General features: G+C 42.7%; 1 protein-coding gene across 18 annotated transcripts in view; it reads left to right on the top strand.

The window, feature by feature from the left end:
* Mybpc1 (myosin binding protein C1) overlaps positions 1 to 20,219 on the top strand; it is an 85,499-nt gene that overhangs the window by 62,526 nt on the left and 2,754 nt on the right. For 9 of the 18 annotated variants that reach the window (XM_076554584.1, XM_076554583.1, XM_076554585.1 and 6 more), the window contains 10 exons: positions 649 to 837; positions 2,067 to 2,201; positions 5,630 to 5,683; positions 6,573 to 6,740; positions 8,806 to 8,894; positions 10,679 to 10,874; positions 13,013 to 13,152; positions 14,485 to 14,644; positions 15,665 to 15,801; positions 18,309 to 18,495. In XM_076554584.1, coding sequence (XP_076410699.1) covers positions 649 to 837; positions 2,067 to 2,201; positions 5,630 to 5,683; positions 6,573 to 6,740; positions 8,806 to 8,894; positions 10,679 to 10,874; positions 13,013 to 13,152; positions 14,485 to 14,644; positions 15,665 to 15,801; positions 18,309 to 18,495 — 1,455 coding nt within the window. Of the gene's footprint in view, positions 1 to 648; positions 838 to 2,066; positions 2,202 to 5,629; positions 5,684 to 6,572; positions 6,741 to 8,805; positions 8,895 to 10,678; positions 10,875 to 13,012; positions 13,153 to 14,484; positions 14,645 to 15,664; positions 15,802 to 18,308; positions 18,496 to 20,142; positions 20,202 to 20,219 lie in introns of all 18 variants that reach the window. The other 9 variants (XM_042263125.2, XM_042263122.2, XM_042263124.2 and 6 more) reach the window with 3 other exon arrangements.

Genomic DNA, 20,219 nt, shown 5'->3' with positions numbered 1-20,219 from the left:
CGGGTGGCACTGTCTTAACGCATGTTAGGACAGAATACATTCCGGAAACTGAATCTGGAAAAAAGCCTGTTGAGTCGGCAGAGTCCTGGCCTAGCAAACAGGAGGCTCTGAATTCAGTTCTTATAATGCCAAGGAAGAGGAGGAGGAGACAGTGGTTTGTTATAAAATATACTTATGACTTCAAATATCTGTTGAAATATCTGTTGTGGTATTCTATGATTGGATTTGAACGGATCTGATGCATGTCCTCTGAGCACCTGGTCTCTCTCTCTCTCTCTCTCTCTCTCTCTCTCTCTCGTTTTTCAAGACAGGTTTCTCTGTGTAGCTTTGCGCCTTTCCTGGATTTCACTCTGTAGACTAGGTTGGTCTTGAACTCGCAGAGATCCGCCTACCTCTGCCTTCAGGCTGGCCTCTCCCAGCACTCAGGAGGCAGAGGTAGGCGGATCTCTGTGAGTTCGAGGCCAGCCTGGGCTACCAAGTGAGTCCTAGGAAAGGCGCAAAGCTACAGAGAGAAACCCTGTCTTGAAAAACCAATATATATATATATATATATATATATATATATATATATATATATATATATATATATATGAAAGTTTAACTTTGGAGACAAGATCAAAACCTGAGTCTCTGCTTTGTACACTACAGGGTACTTTATTGAGAGGAAAAAGAAACAAAGCTCTAGATGGATGCGACTGAATTTTGATCTCTGCAAAGAAACAACTTTTGAGCCCAAGAAGATGATTGAAGGCGTGGCCTATGAGGTCCGCATCTTTGCAGTCAATGCCATTGGCATCTCCAAGCCCAGTATGCCATCCAAGCCCTTTGTTCCTTTGGGTGAGTCCAGGAAAACCACTGTCCCAGATTAGTATTACTGCTTTCCCTCTGCCTTGGAAACCAGGATGACCTGGAGCTTCTCAGAATGGTGGGTGGGGAGTAGCCAGACAAGATTAAGGGCAATACTGTAAGAAATTCAATACAGACTTTGAAGTTGACCATCTTCAGAGTGTAGGTCCTGGAATTCATTCCCAGAAGAGAGCTGTGGGTGGCTCCCATTGCCATTCCTGACTGTAAACATGAGGCTGAGTCCATGTGACTGTTCTTCATTGTCCTTCCTAAAGTGTCACAGGCCAGGCTACCGGGAACCTCTTTTTTTTTTTTTTTTTTTTAAGATTTATTTATTTATGTATACAGTGTTCTGCCTGCATGTATGCCTGCAGGCCAGAAGAGGGCACCAGATCTCATTATAGATGATTATGAGCCACCATGTGGGTGCTGGGAATTGAACTCAGGACCTCTGGAAGAGCAGCCACTGCTCTTAAGCTCTGAGCCATCTCTCCAGCCCTACCGAGAACCTCTTTGCTTTGCAATTATGTCTTAGTTTACACCTGCATCTTAAATGTATCTATGAAACAACAAAAAGTTTATCAAAGGCAAATGAAAGACAAGCTGTCTCCACTATTTTATTGTACTTAAGTATTCCTTAAGAAATGGAAAATTCAGTACAAGAGTCTATTTAAATGACAAATCTCAGGGCTGGAGAGATGGTTCAGTGATTAAGAGCAGGCGTTGTTCTTGCAGAAGATCTGAGTCTGACCCAGCATCCACATGGGCCAAGCTCATAGCTACCTCTAACTCCAGCTCTGGGGGATCTGACAACTCTCTCTCTTTTGAACACTGGGCACCTGCCTGTATGGGCACACAACCTCCTCCCACATATATACACATAATTTAAAATGATAAATATTTAAAATTATAGAGCTGTAGAAATTTTACTCTAGACCATTAGACTCCCCCAAATTGATTTCTCTAACTCCCTGTGGCCACCCAACTTCTCACACAAACTTTCCAAACTGGAGGAGTGTGGCAGTCTTTCCAAGATCCTCTCTCTTCAGTCAGACATTTGGCTTACACATCGCCATGCCCTGGGAGTTCTCACTGAAAGTCAGCAAGGCATGGAGCTTCTGCACGTGTTTTTAGTTGCATCCCAGTTTCTCTTATCGCAGGTGCTCTGCCATGGCTCCGTGTTCAAGGTTTCTTCTTGTTTCTCGCTTTCATCTTTTTAGCTGTGACCAGCCCCCCAACTCTTCTGGCTGTTGACTCTGTGACTGACTCCTCTGTGACGATGAAGTGGAGGCCCCCAGACCAGATTGGAGCCGCAGGTTTAGATGGCTATGTGCTAGAGTATTGCTTTGAAGGAAGTAAGTACACCTAGAAGGTACAGTGAATACCATCCATGCTAGGTGAGATATGCCTTGCTTTCTTTTGTCGTTCTTGGGAAATCATTGCTTTCTTACTGAAAATGATACCAAGCCAAAGGCCATCTTTCTGAGATATAGGTGAATATAGATTTCCTCTGGTATTTAATGCGATACATTTAGATGCCAAAAAAAAAAAATCTTAATTAGGCTGTAAGGGGGGTATTACCACTGGGCTGGCATGGAAGAATGGTCTTTTAGCAAAGCTTCACAGACATCTATTTCTAGACTCAGTGCAACTGCAGTGTGCCGCTGAGTAGTGAACATCTACTTATGGGCAAGCACAGGGCATAGACTATGTCTTTGGCCATCCAATGAGCATGGCCTTCCTTCTTAAAGAGAGGAAGAACTAGGGTTGGGGATTTAGCTCAGTGGTAGAGCGCTTACCTAGCAAGCCCAAGGCCCTGGGTTCGGTCCTCAGCTCTGAAGATAAAAAAGAAAGAGGAAGAATTAAAAGCAACTCTTAATTTTAAAGAGCTAGGACTAAATCCCAAAAAGTATAAGCAATGCATTCAACATACGGCAATAACTTATCTTAAGGCTTGTATACATGAAAATTAAATTTTGGAGGGGAAAAGAAAGAATCCAAAGAACCCCTCTGATTAAAGTAAAAGAGAGAGAGAGAGATAAAATGTCACAGAAACCAAAACCAAAAGGGTGTGATATTCACTCATTGCCTAGTGTTTTTTAATTTCCTGCTTGCCGTAACCAGAAGAAAATGACATTTGAAAATGGATTGGGGGTGTAGCTCAGTGGGAGAGCATTTGCCTAGAATGTGGTAAGTCCTGGGTTCAATCCCAAATAGGAATAAAAAAGAAAGGAAAAAAGATATGAAAAGGGAAGTAAGAGGGAAAGGAAGGAAGGAAGGAAGGAAGGAAGGAAGGAAGGAAGGAAGGAAGGAAGGAAGGGAGGGAGGGAGGAAGGAAGGAAGGAAGGAAGGAAGGAGGAAAGAAGGAAGGAAGGAAGGAAGGAAGGAAGGAAGGAAGGAAGGAAGGAAGGAAGGAAAAGAAAGAAGGAAGGAAGGAAGGAAGGAAAAGAAAGAAGAAAGAAAGGAAGGAAGGAAGGAAAGAAGGAAGAAGACAGAAAAGGAGGGAGGAAGAGCAGGCAATAGGTGAATGAGACAGAAACAGCCCCGGCTCTGCACTCAGGCTCCTCTCCGGTTGATGGTAGGCAAACAGTCCCTCGCCCCCCCCTCCAAAGAAGCTACTGAACTCTCACAAAAGAAAGACCACGAATTAACCTCTGAAATCACTCTGTGGACCCCAAACTTTAACACTGAAGCTCCCCGTGAAGGAAAGAAGCAAGGATGCCTTTGGGAATCAAGAATGTAATCACTAACGGGATTGTCCCTGGAGGAAAATCACCGTGGAGAAGAAACTGTTGAAGTCCCAGCCTGCCCTGGGGCCGGGCAGAAATGACAGCTGGCGCTCTGGAAGAAGCCGAGGTGCGGATGAAGACCCCGGGACACTGACATTCTTTTATCCAGCCTCACTCCACTGGATCTGCTTCCTTCGAGCTTCAGAAGGCCCTTGATCCTAACCCTGTGGGGGAATCTTAGAGGGAAAAGCCCCAGGGTTAGCACAGCGAAGGAAGTGGGTATTGGGACAAATTCAACAAGAAAATCCTTCAGCGTTTCCCAGTATGGTTTATTTCCATTCTGTTGTCCCAAGCCCTCCCTTCTGCTTTTCATATGGCCCAGCCAGCAGAATTTCCTAACTCATGTGTGATGTGGCTTCTGAACAAGAACCTTCTGTATGTGTATGAAACGGAGCAAATTCTTTACTCTTTTCTTTCTGATAGGTTTAAAAAGTAAGAAGATACAGCAAAATGATAGATGCCTGTCATTTTGATGTTACCCACCTTAGATAAAATACAACGAAGTGTATTTTACATAATTTTGTGTGTGGTCTGTGTAGATATATATGTATATGAGGATATACATATGTATATGTACACGGTCATTATGTATATATTTTGCCACATAACATGTCGGAATTAGCTTTCTATGGAAACTCTTTCATAACGCCTCTCTCTCTCTCCTCATAGTCTTTCCTGGTTTTCTTAATGTGGCTGCCTGATTCTCCATTCTCTTTTAATGGCTGCTCTTCTCCGGACTAATTTCTGAAGTGTTTGATGCTTTTGGATATGTCAGGTTTAGTCTGTAAACGTCTTCCTTACATAAGGTTGTGTGCCTTTTTTTTTTTTTATGATTATTCTGCCTTTTCTGTTTTATTTTTACTGCCTGCAGCATTTTCTTCTTGTAGTCTTCACTCTAGTTCATCTTTTTCTTAAAATAGACCTCGTGCGTTAAATAATGTGTGTATTCCCTGCCCCCACCCCTCAGGCATCACTTGCTTTCTGTTCCCCTCTGTTGAGGTAGCTCAGACGTGAAGAGACAAGCTATTTCTGTTCCCTTCCCCATCTTTTTCATCTTGTTTTCTCTTTGATCTGTTCTTTGTTCTTTTGTGTGTTTTTCTCATCTCTCATTTTTACTTTCGCATCCACTGAGTCTTGCCTAAGAAACCAGCGCAATAACTATCGAACAGACCGTTTGCTGAAAGATGTATCTTCTTTCAAAGTCATGAGTAATTTTTATCATCCACACGCCCTCTCAGCTGTCAAGACGTCAAACCTCCCTTCTAGTACTGATAGGGTTGGGAAAAGAGAGGGAGGCCACGGTCCCCAGAGGCAGTCATTCTGGACTCCTTGTCCCAGCTCATCTCCTTGGTACCAAAAAAAGGTACATCATTCCAAACCACTGGGGCAAGCTCCAGACCATTCCTGTGAGCCCTTTACTTGGAATAAGGGGCACAGGAATGTCCAGTTTGTTTCCTCGATGCGGAGTTCATTGTCCTGGTAATCAGGGCTGCTCCCCGAGCTGCTGGGGCTGACTTCATTTCTACCGGAATGTGCTAAGGCACAGCCGAGTCCTAGTAAGACAGTGCTAGAGTGTCCTCCTAGACTCGAGGGAGGAAGTCCCACCATGCGAGTGAGCATCCTCCTTCCTGGGGGACTGGAGAGGAACAGACTGCTCCCTTGGGATTCCAGAACCGACTCTTCCTTTTCCTTTGAGGTCTTATGTTGTTCTCTAGCTCTTCTTCCCGCCTGTGGAGGTGTCCCAGCCTCTCTCCTCGTCTCTTTTCTTAGCCCTTCTCTTCTCTGGGGCAGGTGCCTGTAGACCAAACCCACAGGCTGCACGGAGGAAGCTGTGCCTCCCCTTAACATGTCTGGTCTCTTGCGTCACTACTCCGAAGACAGGTCTCTTTGTCTACTTTGCATACTTTACTAACAGAGAATGCTGACTACTGATGCAATATTCTTCTGGTGTGAAAGTGGGTGTCTTTAATTAATTTATTGACGGATTCTCAAAGGTACATCAGCAAAACAGTCTAATGAAAATGGGGAGGCTGCGTATGATCTACCAGGTAAAGTATCTGTGACGCTCTCGGACTTTCTTACTCTTTGAACCATATCTGGGAATATTCCATGACCTTTCGTGAAGGACCTCCCCACCACCTTCACACAGAAGTCCATAGAGTTGGGGGGAAAGGGGTGACTTTCTCATTAGGATCCAAGACTTCTCTTTTCCCAGTGGTCATTTCTGACTTTTAGAAGCTGAAATAATTGTATGTCCTGGATGCTGGGTTTAAAGTCTTTTGATATTATAGAGTGTAGACAAAGCTACCAATTGCTGAAAAGGAAAACCCAATTTTTGGTTAAAGGAAAGGGTTGTACCAACTCATGAGACATCAGCTCATGAGCCTCCTTTCCTCTTTATGAATAGAATTGGCTTTTCTTCATGAATGCAAATGATCAGATTCCTTATGTTCACATTAATGTTCCGTGATAACAAAGCAGCTGAGATAAAACAGACCACGTGGCAAGAATAATGCCCTTCCTTCATGAGAAGGGCAATTTCCTGTCTTTCTGAACTTTAAAGTTTATCAAGGCCTAAATGTCAAGACTGCATCGAGCAGTATGGAACCAAGTTAGAGTAAAGCTGCTACAAAATTAGTGAGAGCACTTACTATTATTCAGGGCACTTTATTCCTAAGTACGAGTTTTTTGTTTTTATTTTTTTCAGAAATAACAGAGTCTAATTTAATACTTCCTGTTGTTTATGCTAGCCATTTGGGGGGCATTTTCTCAGGTATTTAAATAGTCATAACCTGAGTCTAGTCCAAATCATGTTCTTTCTGAAGGATTTAAGTGTGACTGTGAAATGCTAAGTTGGAGTTGTTTGTGATGGCCTGGGATGGCTTCTCTCACTAAACACGGTTCCTGCTTCTTTCCCCTTTCTTTCACTGGTCTTAGCTGAGGACTGGATAGTTGCAAACACGGACCTGATTGACAAGACGAAGTTCACCATCAATGGCCTCCCCACGGACGCAAAGATCTTCGTACGCGTGAAGGCTATTAATGCAGCTGGTGCTAGCGAGCCCAAGTATTATTCTCAGCCCATCCTCGTGAAGGAAGTTATAGGTAGGTGGTACGGCTCTCACATTTACTCTGCCTTTTCCACTCTTTGCTTTTACCTTTTAAAATCTCTTTCTAGGGAGGCGGGGGAGATGACTCAGTCAGTAAAGCCCTCCTGTAGGCATGAAGACTTGAGTTTGGTCACCAGAACCAACATAAGAAAGCCAGGCAGGGTGATATGCTATAATCCCAATGCTGGAGAGACACATACAGCGAGATTCTTGGGGGGGGGGGGGTCACTGGCTGGCCAGCCTAGCCAATCAGCAAGCTCCAGGCCAGGGAGATCCCGCCTCAAAAAACAAGGCAACAACAAAAGCCCAAGGTGGACATATTGTCCTGAGGAATGACACCAAGGTTGACTTCTGCAATGTGCGCGCGCGCACGCACACACACACACACACACACACACACACACACACACACACACACACCTCTTTCTTAAAATTTATTTTTACTGCCCCTCCTTTGATATTTTAGGTGTGTTTCCTGGGAATTAAAGATTAACAAAACACTGCTTTTTTAGGCAGTGTAGGCGGTCAGTTTTTATATAAATTTTATATAAAATGTTATAATTTAGTACTCAGAAGAGCAGTTCAATGACTTGGCCAGATGCCCTGAAGGAACTGCATTGGAACTGCACCTGCACTCTAGCTCAAGAGGGCCCGCCAAGTCACAACCATGTTCATGATGGTACAGGTACATCTGGGCCCCTTTCAACGTCCTTACGTCTGTCCTGATGGTGTAAAGGAAGCCATTGGTGTGTTGACATGAATCAAGTCAGTGGCAAAGAGCTATGACAGCTACGTCCCCTCCGTGTGCTCACAGTTAAAGAGAAGGCTCAGTTTTGCCTCAGAGTCTTGTCAATCAAACATAACGAATGTCAATTGCATTAATCTTGGTCCTTAAGCCCATAACTTGTTTTCTGGACTGGACACCAACTTTCAAAACTTGGTTTTCTCTTCCCACCATGTGGGTTTCAGGGACTGAACACAGGTCATCAGACTTGCAGACATGCATCGACAGCTTTTGAATACTTAAAAATATTGATTGATACGGTGGTCCTATCAACAAATAAAAATTTAAAATAGTATACAATAAAATAGTCAGCATTCAGAAGATCTCCACAATTCTATACAGTAATTGTTTCCAAATGACCAATACCTATCAAACAAATCATGTATTGAATGTGGTTATAGTACTATATGCCCTGCTTGAAAGGCTGAGGCAGGAGGATTACTTGTCCTCTAGTTCTCTAAGTACTCAAATGCTTTCTTTTTTATCATTTTACTTTATCTTATGTTTATGAGTGTTTTGCCTGTATGTATGCTAGGATGCTATGTTTGTGCCTGGTATCGAAAGAGGCCAGAAGACAGCACTGAATCTCCTATAACGAGAGTTACAGTTTTGAGTTACCATGTGAGTCCTGGGAATCAAAGAGGACTCACAGAGGACCCACTAGAAGATCAGCCAGCACTCTTAAATGCTGAGCCATCTCTCTAATCCCATAAAAATACATTTTAGCCGGGCGGTGGTGGCGGCGCACGCCTTTAATCCCAGCACTCGGGAGGCAGAGCCAGGCGGATCTCTGTGAGTTCGAGGCCAGCCTGGTCTACAGAGTGAGTTCCAGGAAAGGCGCAAAGCTACACAGAGAAACCCTATCTCGAAAAATCAAAAAAAAAAAATGCATCTTAAAAATAACTATACAGGGGTTGGGGATTTAGCTCAGTAGTAGAGCGCTTGCTTGGGTTCAGTCCTCAGCTCTAGAAAAAAATTTTTAAAAAATTAAATAAATAAATAAATAACTACACAGAGAAATCTTGTCAAAAAAACCTACAAATAAATAAATAAATAGATAAACAAATAAACAGATAAATAGATAAATGGCATCTGTGCTTAAAGAAAACAGTTTGGACCAAATTTGCTCAATATACTGTGAAACATCTAAAATTGTGCGGCAGAGATGGGATCGTGGGTCATGGATGGGTCATGAGCGCGGTGCCGTTCCGCTTACGAAAGGCCGTTCCCAGGCTGCTGTACTGATTGCACAAATGGGCTTCTCCACCCTTCCCAGAGCCGCCGAAGATTCGCATCCCGAGGCACCTGAAGCAGACTTACATCCGCCGGGTTGGAGAAGCCGTCAATCTGGTTATCCCTTTCCAGGTGAGAGTCGAAACCTCTTACCATGTCTCTCCAGGCTGGCGAGTTGAAAAGGTGGAGGGAGGTGGTCCAGCCTTTAAGTTCATCATGAGTTGAATGACCCAGAAAGATCAGGTCAATAGTGGAAAATGCCATAAACCTGTCAGATTTCAGTTCTGCAGGACACAGAGACCTCGTCATGCCTGAAGACTCGGTGGGGTGGGGCAGGGATATCAGAGAGGAGATGAAGAAATGCTGCAAGAGTCTCTGTGGCCCAGCTGTCTGTGACACGATTGTCTGCACTCAGGTGCTCATACCCAACAAAACAGCGTTCTCTTAGTTTCCACAATGGCTCCCAACCAAACAGAACTCTACTTTGAAATCTTGATGTCACTAACTGAAATACAAACCCATTGCAAAATAATCACTCTAGCAAAATCTGCTGTTTATAAGATTAACCTGGCTTTTTTAAAATCTTTTTTAATGTATGCATGTATGTATGTATTTATTTATTTATTTATTCATTTATTTGAGACAGGGTTTCTCTGTGTAGCTTTGAAGCCTTTCCTGGATCTCACACTGTAGCCCAGGCTGGCCTCGAACTCACAGAGATACACCTGCCTCTGCCTCCCAAGTGCTGGGATTAAAGGTATGCACCACCACCACCCAGCTAATCTGGCTTTTTTTAAAAAACAATAGTCAATTTAGGTCATTCTCTCTCTCACACAAGCACACACACATGTTCATACACACACATGTTCACACACACACACACACACACACACACACACACACACACACACACCTTGCTCATGCCTGTACTTACAGTGCTCAGCAGGCTGAGGCCGAGAGACCACTATGAGTTTAAAGCGGATAACAGGACAGCTGATCCACATAACAAGGTCTATATCAAATGAACAAATGTGCCAGGTGTGGTGGGGCATGCCTGTAATCTTAACTCAGAAGATAAAAAGGGGGGGGGGATCAGGAATTCAAAGCTATCCTAGGCTACTCAGGGAACTTGAAGCTATTTTGGGCTACATGAGAGCCTGTCTCAAAAAAAAGAAAGAAGAGAGAGAGAGAGAGAGAGAGAGAGAAAGGAATGAAGAAAGAAAGAAAGAAAGAAAGAAAGAAAGAAAGAAAGAAAGAAAGAAAGAAAAACTTGTGTCTATGGATAAGATTATAATTTTATAATTTCTTAATTGGGTCAACAGCTAGAAAGACTCGAGAGCAGCCTGGGAGGGGAACACAGTATGTAAGAAAATAATTAGCTTTAGCTGCTACTGCTGAACCCTGATGCTGTCTACAGAAGACTTCAGTCTGTGAAGTGGACACTACTATTGTCCTTGTCTTACAGATTGAGAAACTGAGGCACAGAGTTTAACAGTTTTCCCAAGGTCACGCCATTTATTAAGTGGTCAGTAATCAAGCGTAAGTTCCGGGGTCCCAGAGCACACGCACTACCCTGCTGGAGTCTGGCAGATCCACATAGAACTATTCTAGAAGTTTCTTAACTTGAAGGCTTTGGGCAAATCACTGAACCCCTCTTTCCAAATCAGTGAGGATAATGGTTCTTATTTATGTGTAGACTGAGGGAAATAATAAGCGTTATGTCCCTGAAACACAGAAGGCCATCAGCTGAAGTGGCCTTGCTTGGCAAGTGTCACCTACCACCAGGTCCGGATGTGGCATCTGCCATCCTTGCCTAAAATAAGTTAAGCCATTGTCATTCTTGTGATGTTAAAAAAAAAAAAAATTCCAAGACAATGTTATTTCTCCCCTTCAACTTTTCCGTTTTTTCATTTTAGGGCAAACCAAGACCAGAACTGACCTGGAAGAAGGATGGGGAAGAAATTGATAAGAATCAAATAAACATTCGCAACTCAGAAACTGATACCATCATCTTCATTAGGAAAGCGGAGAGGAGCCACTCTGGCAAGTACGACCTGCAGGTCAAAGTGGACAAGTATGTGGAAAACGCCTCCATTGACATCCAGATCGTAGGTAGGTCTCGGGGAAGGAGCTAGAACATTCTGTCAAAGGAGGATGGAGACGAACGGTCTCTGTCATTTGGGGGGAGATAGGAATGTGTTAGGCTTGTTCTACACAAACATATTTTTAAGATTAAAAAAGAGATTCCAGGCAATGGTGGCACACGCCTTTAATCCTAGCACTGGGGAGGCAGAGGCAGAAGGATCTCTGTGAGTTCAAGGCCAGCCTGATCTACAGAGCGAGATCCAGGATACATAGACAGAGAAAGGCCCTATCTCAAAAAACAAACAAACAAAAAACCTAAAAAAAGAAAGGAAAGAAGAGAATGATTAAAAAAGAAAAAAGCAGCAAGAACAGTAAGATTTGTTAGTATTTCAAAATAACTTTCACTAATATACTAATGGGAGACCATGTGTGCAAGAAAATTAGTGGACATACTATACTTAGTGAACTCAATCTGCATTGCTTAATATTGTTCTCTGGCTTTCAATTTCTAATTCCCTGATGATAAAGTATGTTTTATGCTGAAGAAAACATAGTAGCTTCTAGACAGTTTAAAATATTCTTGTACAATCAGACTGCAACCCACAGAACCAGGGAGGCTATGTAGCAGGGGGAACCCTAGGATGACTGTGGCTTAAAATAAGCTTTGGGTTTACTCAAAATAAATAAATAAATGAATAGATAGATAGATAAAAGAAATCAACAACAATAAAATTTTTAAAAACTTTTATATAAAAATTCTAATAAAAAAATTTAAAACCCCCCAAAAATAAAAATAAAATGTTCTTCCCACACCCAAAATTCACCAGTTGTAGTTTGAGTGGAGAGTGAAGACTTTTTCCTAATGTAAAGATAAGCCAACAGAGCCCAACAATTGAACACAAAAAGAGTTGATCGCTTATGCTAGTTAGTACTCGTAGAAAGTAAACAAATAGGTTAGTTCTCATTTTTGTGATCCTTATACACAGACCCCTCCCCCTGAGACACACACACACACACACACACACACACACACACACATACACACACACAGACACAGACACAGACACACACACCCCACACACATACACAGCTTAAACTATTCTGTAGTTTTTGCAGCATCGGTAAGTAAACTTAGGAGGCTCTCAGGGCACGAGCTTTTGCTACACAGCATGCGGGCCTGGGATTGGGTTCCAGCACCCATAGAGCAAGCCAGGTGTGGTCCCACATGTGCCTCTAACCCCAGCACTGAGGTGAAAGGAGATCCCAGCATTGCTGTGGTTTGCTACCTGCCTATCTTAGCTGAAAAGCAGTAGTCCCAGGTTCAGGAATAGACTCTACCTCAAAGAAGTAAAGTGGAGAGTGAGAGAGAACACATGAAAGCCTCCTGTGGCTTCCACATGTGTGTATCCCCCCCTGACATATACATACATACATACATATATACATATTCCACTCACACACATACACAGGGAGAATTTAAGAACCCAGCATAGGGGTGCATGCCTAGAATTCCAGCATGTAGAAGGCTAAGGCAGAAGGATGCTAAGTTTAATGTCTAAAACACCGAACAATAAAAATCTGTTAATTAATTATTAGTGCAAAAAGAAGCCTTGTTTCCAATCATTTTTTTTTCCAGTCCATTGGCTGGGACTGGACTTGAGGTTCTCTAACTAGATCACTGGTTCTCAACCTTCCTAATGCTACAACCCTTTGATACAGTTACTCATGGTGTGGTGACCCCCAACCATAAAAATTGTTTTATTGCCACTTCATAACTGTAGTTTTGCTGCTGTTGTGAATCATGAGGTAAATATCTGATATGTAACCCCTGTGAAAGAGTCATTTGACCCCCGAGGGGGCTGTGACCCACAGGTTGAGAACCAGTTAAGTAAAGAGAAACTTCCTCTGGGAGACCTGAGTTCTTTAACCCAAGCACTGTTTTCCTCTCACCGAACTTTAAGGGGTTTTCTAAGCTAAGAGGAGTGAGAGACCCTTGGCCCTGTCTGGGAGGAAGGGCGCATGGGTTCTGTGCAGACCCGTGCAGAGACTGGAAGAGCAATGCCTCCTGCAACAGGAAGAAGGGCATGTTAGGATATCCTCCTGTAACAGGGTGTAGACTAGACGGGAATGGGAACTCACAGTGGCGGCATGACTCCATCCCACAGACCGCCCGGGGCCGCCCCAGTCTGTGACTATTGAGGACGTGTGGGGAGAGAACGTTGCTCTGACATGGACACCACCCAAGGACGACGGCAATGCGGCCATCACAGGGTACACTATCCAGAAGGCCGACAAGAAGAGCATGGTAAGTGTGGCAAAGCCACTTCCGCCCGGGGCCATGGGATGGTTGGGAGGTTTCTCTGGTGAAGTCTGTCGGGGGTATGGAAGAGCCAAGTGGCTGAGCCAGGAAGGTGGGGCCTTTCAAGTCGCAGAATTGAAGTAAATCCAGGGCTGCCGCTTAAGTCATGTGTGCATGACCAATCCCTTGACCTCCTTGGTCCCCGTTTCCTTATCTACAAAATAAGTACAGATACTTATCTTGCTTGGTTATTTAAAGCTAAGATAGTCTAAAGCCGGGGGTGAAAGGCAAAGGGAATTCATTCTTCATTCCATAAATATTCACCATGCAATGCTTTCTCCTTGTGAAATAAACATTAAATGGTATGGGCTTAAAACCAAAAAAAAAAAATTTTTTTTTTAAATGGGTAGACATCAACTAGAAAAGAACGATTTTGAAAGTTACATTATGTGCTAAGTTTCTGAGAAAAAAAAAAAAAAACCACCTGATGTGTTCAAGATGCAACCCTGTGGGAATAATGGTTTATCATAGATGAGGAATTGGGGCTCTGAAAGAATCAGACTTGATGAGGAACAGAGTTGTGCTAACCGCTGAATAAGAATCTATATGCGAGGGGCTGGAGAGATGGGTCAGAGGTTAAGAACACTGGCTATTCTTCCAGAGGTCCTGAGTTCAATTCCCAGCAACTATATGGTGGCTCACAACCATCTGTAATGAGATCTGGTGCCCTCTTCTGGCCTGCAAGGATATATGCAGACATTACACTGTATATATAATAAATTAAAAAAAAAATTCCATTAAAAAAAAAAAGAATCTATATGCGATGGGTGGCGGTGGCGCATACCTTTAATCCCAGCACTTAGGGAGATAGAGGCAGGTGGATCTCTGTGAGTTCGAGGCCAGCTTGGTCTACACAGGGAGTTCCAGGACAGACTCCAAACTTACACAGAGAAACCCTGCCTCAAAAACAAAACAAAACAAAAACAAAACTCTATAAGAATCTATATGCTATAGATATATAGTAGATGATATGAATCTAACATGTAAATGGACTCAATTGGTGCAGGCCATGGTAGATAAGTTATATAATATTAAATGTCTATTGTCATTGCTCTCAACATAGAAATTAGTGCTTTTTTTTTTTTAATGACACATTTTTTTCCCCCAAAACAACCCACTCTGTAGACCAGGCTGGCCTCGAACTCACAGAGATCCACCTGCCTCTGCCTCCCAAGTTCTGGTTATTAAAGGTGTGCACCACCACTGCCTGATGACACATTCTTTGTATTCCAATCAATAGGTGATTTTCCTCAAATAATAGTCATGTTTCCCCTTCAGGAATGGTTCACTGTCATCGAGCATTACCACCGAACCAATGCCACCATTACCGAGCTGGTCATAGGGAACGAATATTACTTCCGGGTCTTTGCTGAAAACATGTGTGGCCTAAGTGAGGACGCGACAATGACTAAGCAGAGTGCTGTGATTGCCAAGGACGGTGAGTTGGAGGTGGACTGACATTTGGAGACCTTGGTTGAGTCAATGGAAAAGAATGAAAGAGGAGGGCCTGGAGAGATGGCTCAGAGCACGAGCTGTTCTTCCAGAGGTCCTGAGTTCAATTTCCAGCAACCACGTGGTGGCTCACAGCCAACCGTAATGAGATCTGGCGCCCTCTTCTGGCCTGAAGGCATACATGCAGCCAGAACACTGGATACACAATTAAAAAAACAAAAAACTTTAAAACAAAAGAGTGAAAGAGGAGATATGGAGATGGGGAACAAGAGTGAACATATGCTGGGAAATTATGGTAGCAATATTGAAGTAAAATTTCAATTCTACAAGTAATTTTTTTTCTAGGGGAATCACACTATTATTATAGATTTTACCAATTCGATTCATTCCAGTTTCTGGTCCCTGGGTCTATTCCTGGTGGATGTCAGGCAGATAGGAAAAATCCCCTGGTTTTCTGTTTATTTTGGGCGCCTTCGATGTGGCGTGGCATGAGACTCGCTCTAAAGAAACGGGGAGCTAAATTTCAGCTTTCATCCAGTCACTCCAGTCTCTCAAGTCCTTCACTGTAATTCTCACATTAGGACACACTTGATGGAGAAACTCAGAAGGCCAGCTCTATCTGTTCAGCACTAGGTTTAGTATCTCATGGCCACTGTGGCTTCTACCTCAGGTGTGACTGGCTACAGTGTCCCGGTTAGAGTAAATGCCACATGGCATTTTCTTGTAATTTTCTGAGTTGAAGGAAGTTTTTTTGTTGTTTTGTTTTGTTTTGGAGACAGGGTTTCTCTGTGTAGTTTTGGTGCCTGTCCTGGAACTCACTCTGTAGACCAGGCTGGCCTCGAACTCACAGAGACCCTCCTGCCTCTGCCTCCCGAGTGCTGGGATTGAAGGTATGCGCCATCACCGCCTGGCAAAGGAAGATTTACTCATGAGTAAAGGATGCCAAGAATAATACATCTCAAGCCAACTTCTATTTTTTAAACATCTTTCACCACTCATTTTTAAGGTAAAGTCTACAAAAATCCAGTATATGGAGACTTTGATTTCACGGAGGCTCCCATGTTTACTCAGCCTTTGGTGAACACCTACGCCATCGCTGGTTATAATGCCACCCTGAACTGCAGCGTCCGAGGAAATCCTAAGGTACTGTGTTGTACTGTCAAATCACTGAAATTTAAGAACTGATTCCAAAACTTTTTATATTTGCCTTGTTATAATGGCAAGCAAAGCGATAAACGGGACTTCCAACTTCTGTGTCTTTCTAGAATGGGGAGAGTGAAGGAAGGTGGGGTTTGTGGATAAATAATTACAGTATTTAAATTAGTAGGAACAAACGGGGTATACGTCTTTATTAACTAATAGACAGCCACTAAAGAAATAAAACTACAGGAAAGAAGCAAGAGGTAAGCAGAGGGGATATTGTTCTACCTGGAAAACTTCGGTGGTCATGTTGACTCATCAAGAGGTCTCTCACATGATAATTCAGGTGTTGTTTTTAACAAAATCTCCAATGTTCAATTTTATCAATAAAGACTCGGAGCCAGATGTTGGGGAGAAAGCCTGCTCGCTCAGAGAGGCTGAGAAAGCACCCAGCTGCCCTTCCTCCATCCCAGAAAGATCCTTCTATCAGCTGCCTCAAACAACCTTCCCTTCAAACTCCATGTCCCTCCCCTCCACTTCCTCTGCGTCTCTCTCTGTCCTCCTGGCTCCCTCCTACTCTCTATGTTTTTTCTTAATAATCCTATGTTCACTTCCTGTCAACTGAGTGCTTGCTCCGCCTCTTGACCTATGGTTGACTTTATTTAATCCTGTTTCCAACATTCAAATGGAAAGGAGTGTGCTAAGGCTGAGCCAAACCACAACTAGAAACACGTTTTTTTTTTCCAGTAAGTAACACAGTCTCTGGGTTCACAATGTGATCAAATGTCCTGCAACACTCAGGGCAGAATATAAAACATGCTCTGCTAAGGGTGCAGAGCGCTAAAACTGGGTGATCACATTCAATAGAGGACACTTAGAAAGGTTCTCAAGTCTCTTGTTGTTGGTGTTTATTTATTTATTGTTTTGGTTTTTTGAGACAGGGTTTCTCTGTGTAGCTTTGTGCCTTTCCTGGAACTTGCTTTGGAGACCAGGCTGGTCTCGAACTCACAGAAATCTGCCTGCCTCTGCCTCCCGAGTACTGGGATTAAAGGCATGCACCACCACCGCCCCGGCGTTGTTGGTGTTTAAAAGCAAGAATTAACAAATGTTGTCCATAGTGGTCTCTATCTCTGGGTGGCACCAAGGGAAAGTATGCTCAAATTTTGAAAACTCTGACAGAATGGAACTCAGTAACAGTGGCCTGTGTCTGGGTAGAATGGGGTAAGGCAAAGGGAAAAGCCAGGAGGAGCGTGGGGGAAGGTGCTGAATTCATGTGTAAGCAAATGTGATGTGGGGACCTCCACCTGGGAGCAGAAATGTTAACCCCGAGTTTAGAAGGCAGGCTCAGGCTGCTGCTCTCAGCTGGGGAGTCTCAGCACGGAGGTGCTCCACACCGCCCCTTAGAGCTCAAGCTCTGCCAAGGAATATACGGCATTGAGAAAGGAAGGCAGTAAAAAGCCAAGGACCCGGATGTGAGCCTCGGGATGGTCTCATTTGAAAGGTGGAGGATGGGAGAGGGCTGCATAAAAGACAGCAAAGGCTCTGACTGGGATCTGAGGGAGACACAGTAATAAAGGCAGAGTGGGAGAGAGCAGGTCAAGGCTGAGTATGTTTACAGAGGGAAGGAGAAGGGAGGAAAGCAGGGGAGGTCAGTGACTGCAAATGTAGATCAGGGGTCAAGGAGCACACGAGCACCTTCTGGGTGACTAGAGCTTTGCTGAGCTTGTATTACCCAGCTGGAGCGGGTCTCCTACCACTAGACAATAAATACGATGTCAGAGGGGAGGTGATGTGCCCCGAGAGCATATGTAAGCTATACAGAATTAGAGACTCTTTGGGGAAAGAGGAGACAATCAGATGATCATGGCACTGTTTGGGAATTCTCTGAAAATACCCAGTATATACATACACTCTGTTACGAATTCCTATCACAACCCTGTAGGTCAATTTTTCTTAATCTAGAAATAATTGTCGAAGAACGTGTATAGTCAAGGCACACAACATGATTTGATGTGCGCTGTGCAATGATTTTCACAATCAAACTAGCACATCCACAAGCACACATGCAGGACATCAGAGGCTTAGAATTCATTTATCTTCTGACTGAACATTTTGTGCCCAAGTAGATTAATTTGGAATGCAACTTAATCCTTCTGGGAAGATTGCTCTCAAGCTGTCTGCACAACAAACTCCAGCTTTCTTCTTTAGAGCTAACCCCTTCGCTTTCCTTCCAATGGAATAGAATTTGAGACAAACAGGACCCAAGTTGTTGTCTACATCTTAGATGCCCTTTCTTCCTAATCCATTCTTTAAAATCCTGTCACTGGGTCAGAGGGGCTCTTAACATGCTACATACAAACCCCGGGTCAGAGGGGCTCTTAACATGCTACATACAAACCCTGGGTCAGAGGGGCTCTTAACATGCTACATACAAACCCTGGGTCAGAGGGGCTCTTAACACGCTACCTACAAACAGGCTTTGACTTGAGTTTCTTCAATCTGGACTTCAGCCCAAAATCACCTGGATGAAAAACAAAGTGGCTATTGTGGATGACCCAAGATACAGGATGTTCAGCAACCAAGGAGTCTGCACCCTGGAGATCCGCAAGCCTAGTCCCTATGATGGAGGCACTTACTGCTGCAAAGCGGTCAACGACCTGGGGACAGTGGAGATCGAATGCAAACTGGAGGTGAAAGGTATGTCACCTAAGATCTCAGCTGTAGGCTTAAGTGAAAGGATGTGGCGGAAGGAAACTCTCAGTGCAAAATCAAGACTACTTGGCAGGATGCTGTGGCGAGAATTGATGGGGAAGGGATACTTCTACTTGGGCGTTTATGCTGTTTGTTAAGATTCTTGACTATCTGGGTTAACTTGTTTTAGTATTATTTTAAAATTCACGTTAATTAAAGGAAGATTAATTTCAGTGAAATGTAGGTGGGTAGCACGGTGAGAATGAATGAAGTGAAAAACGGTGTTGCTTTGGTGACATACTCCATCTGTAAATGGAGGCCGGTGTAAGAGCTTGTCTACTGAAATCGCAGTTAAGCAAACCATACTGTTTTTAGTAAGCTGTGAGACTTCGTACATATGAATACATATATATATATATATATATGTATATATACATACATATACACATACGCAAACATATACAGTGTTGACACTTCAGGGTTTGACATGTGTGTAGGATACAGCATACCTGTAATGTAACATTACTAAGGGATTTTTCTTTATAGGCTTATATTCCATTTAAGAAACGTCACAACTAATGTAAACCAAGAAAAACACATAAGGATCTTAGCATAGTCATCTTAATGGCATTTCTTACTAATTGACAAGAGTTTATTCTTAAGTTTTTCTTAACAACCAAAACCTGCTTTGGGACACCGTGAAATACCAGACAATAGGACTCTAATGTGTTTTCACTCGGTATTTCATTTCTCTCCTCTGATAACCAAAGTATTTTATTTTCCCTGTCTGTCTATGATGAAACAATTTGACCCTAAAAGTAAAAAAAAAAAAAAAAAAAAAAAAAAAAAAAAAAAAAAAAAAAAAAAAAAAGTTGGCTTTGTAAATATGCTTTTTATAGTCATAATAAATGTCTAAGATGTTTTTAAAAGAACCTTTTCCTCCTAAGTTTAGCATAGAGTATAAGAACCTTCTTGAGCAATAACATGCTCTTAATACTTTTCTTTCTCTTATGATTTTTGTCCTCAGGTATACGGTAATTCAGGATTGAGTGATAGGAGAAATGTTTCTATGTCATAAGCATAAGGCCTATGATAGTAATAAAAAATTCCACAGCTTGCTATTGAGGAAGCCCTTACAAATTTAACCACTACACTTAGCTTGACATGATGATTTAGGCCACACATAACTCATCTGGTTTCTAAACTTCTAGCTTTATTGTTTCAAGGTATTATTATAAATTTCTAACATCATCCAAAAAGCAAAATAAGAAATTATCCTATAGTCATGCCTTGAAAATAACAAAATGTTAAGGGCATAAAATGATAATTTCATAAGTGGTTCAATATCTGGAGCTTTCCACACAAATAAGTGAGATTATGCATGTAAATGTTACAGTTTTTAGAAATGTTATAATAAATTGAGTAAAGACTGAATTTAATGTTGAGGAAAATGTAAGTAAGGTATCATGATAAGGTATCAACTGTGATTTCTTTCTTGATAAAAAGCTTTTGGTTCTAAAAACAAGACTGAGACTGTTTATCATCGGATTGTTATCTGATAAGGGGTTACCTAAATGAATTAAGCTATGTATTAAAAGGTAAGAATGTCAACTGAGAATAAATAAATATGGTACAAACATTCTAATTCTGCAGTGATCTATCAAGGAGTAGATACCCCCGGACAGCCAGTCTCCATGGAGGGGCAGCAACAGGTTCAAAAAGTTCACATC

The sequence above is a fragment of the Peromyscus maniculatus genome, chromosome 18 (assembly GCF_049852395.1).
Source record: "Peromyscus maniculatus bairdii isolate BWxNUB_F1_BW_parent chromosome 18, HU_Pman_BW_mat_3.1, whole genome shotgun sequence".
In the NCBI taxonomy this organism is placed as follows: Eukaryota; Metazoa; Chordata; class Mammalia; order Rodentia; family Cricetidae; genus Peromyscus; species Peromyscus maniculatus.
Note: the sequence above shows the minus strand (reverse complement) of the source record. Positions and strands in the feature narration are given on the sequence as shown.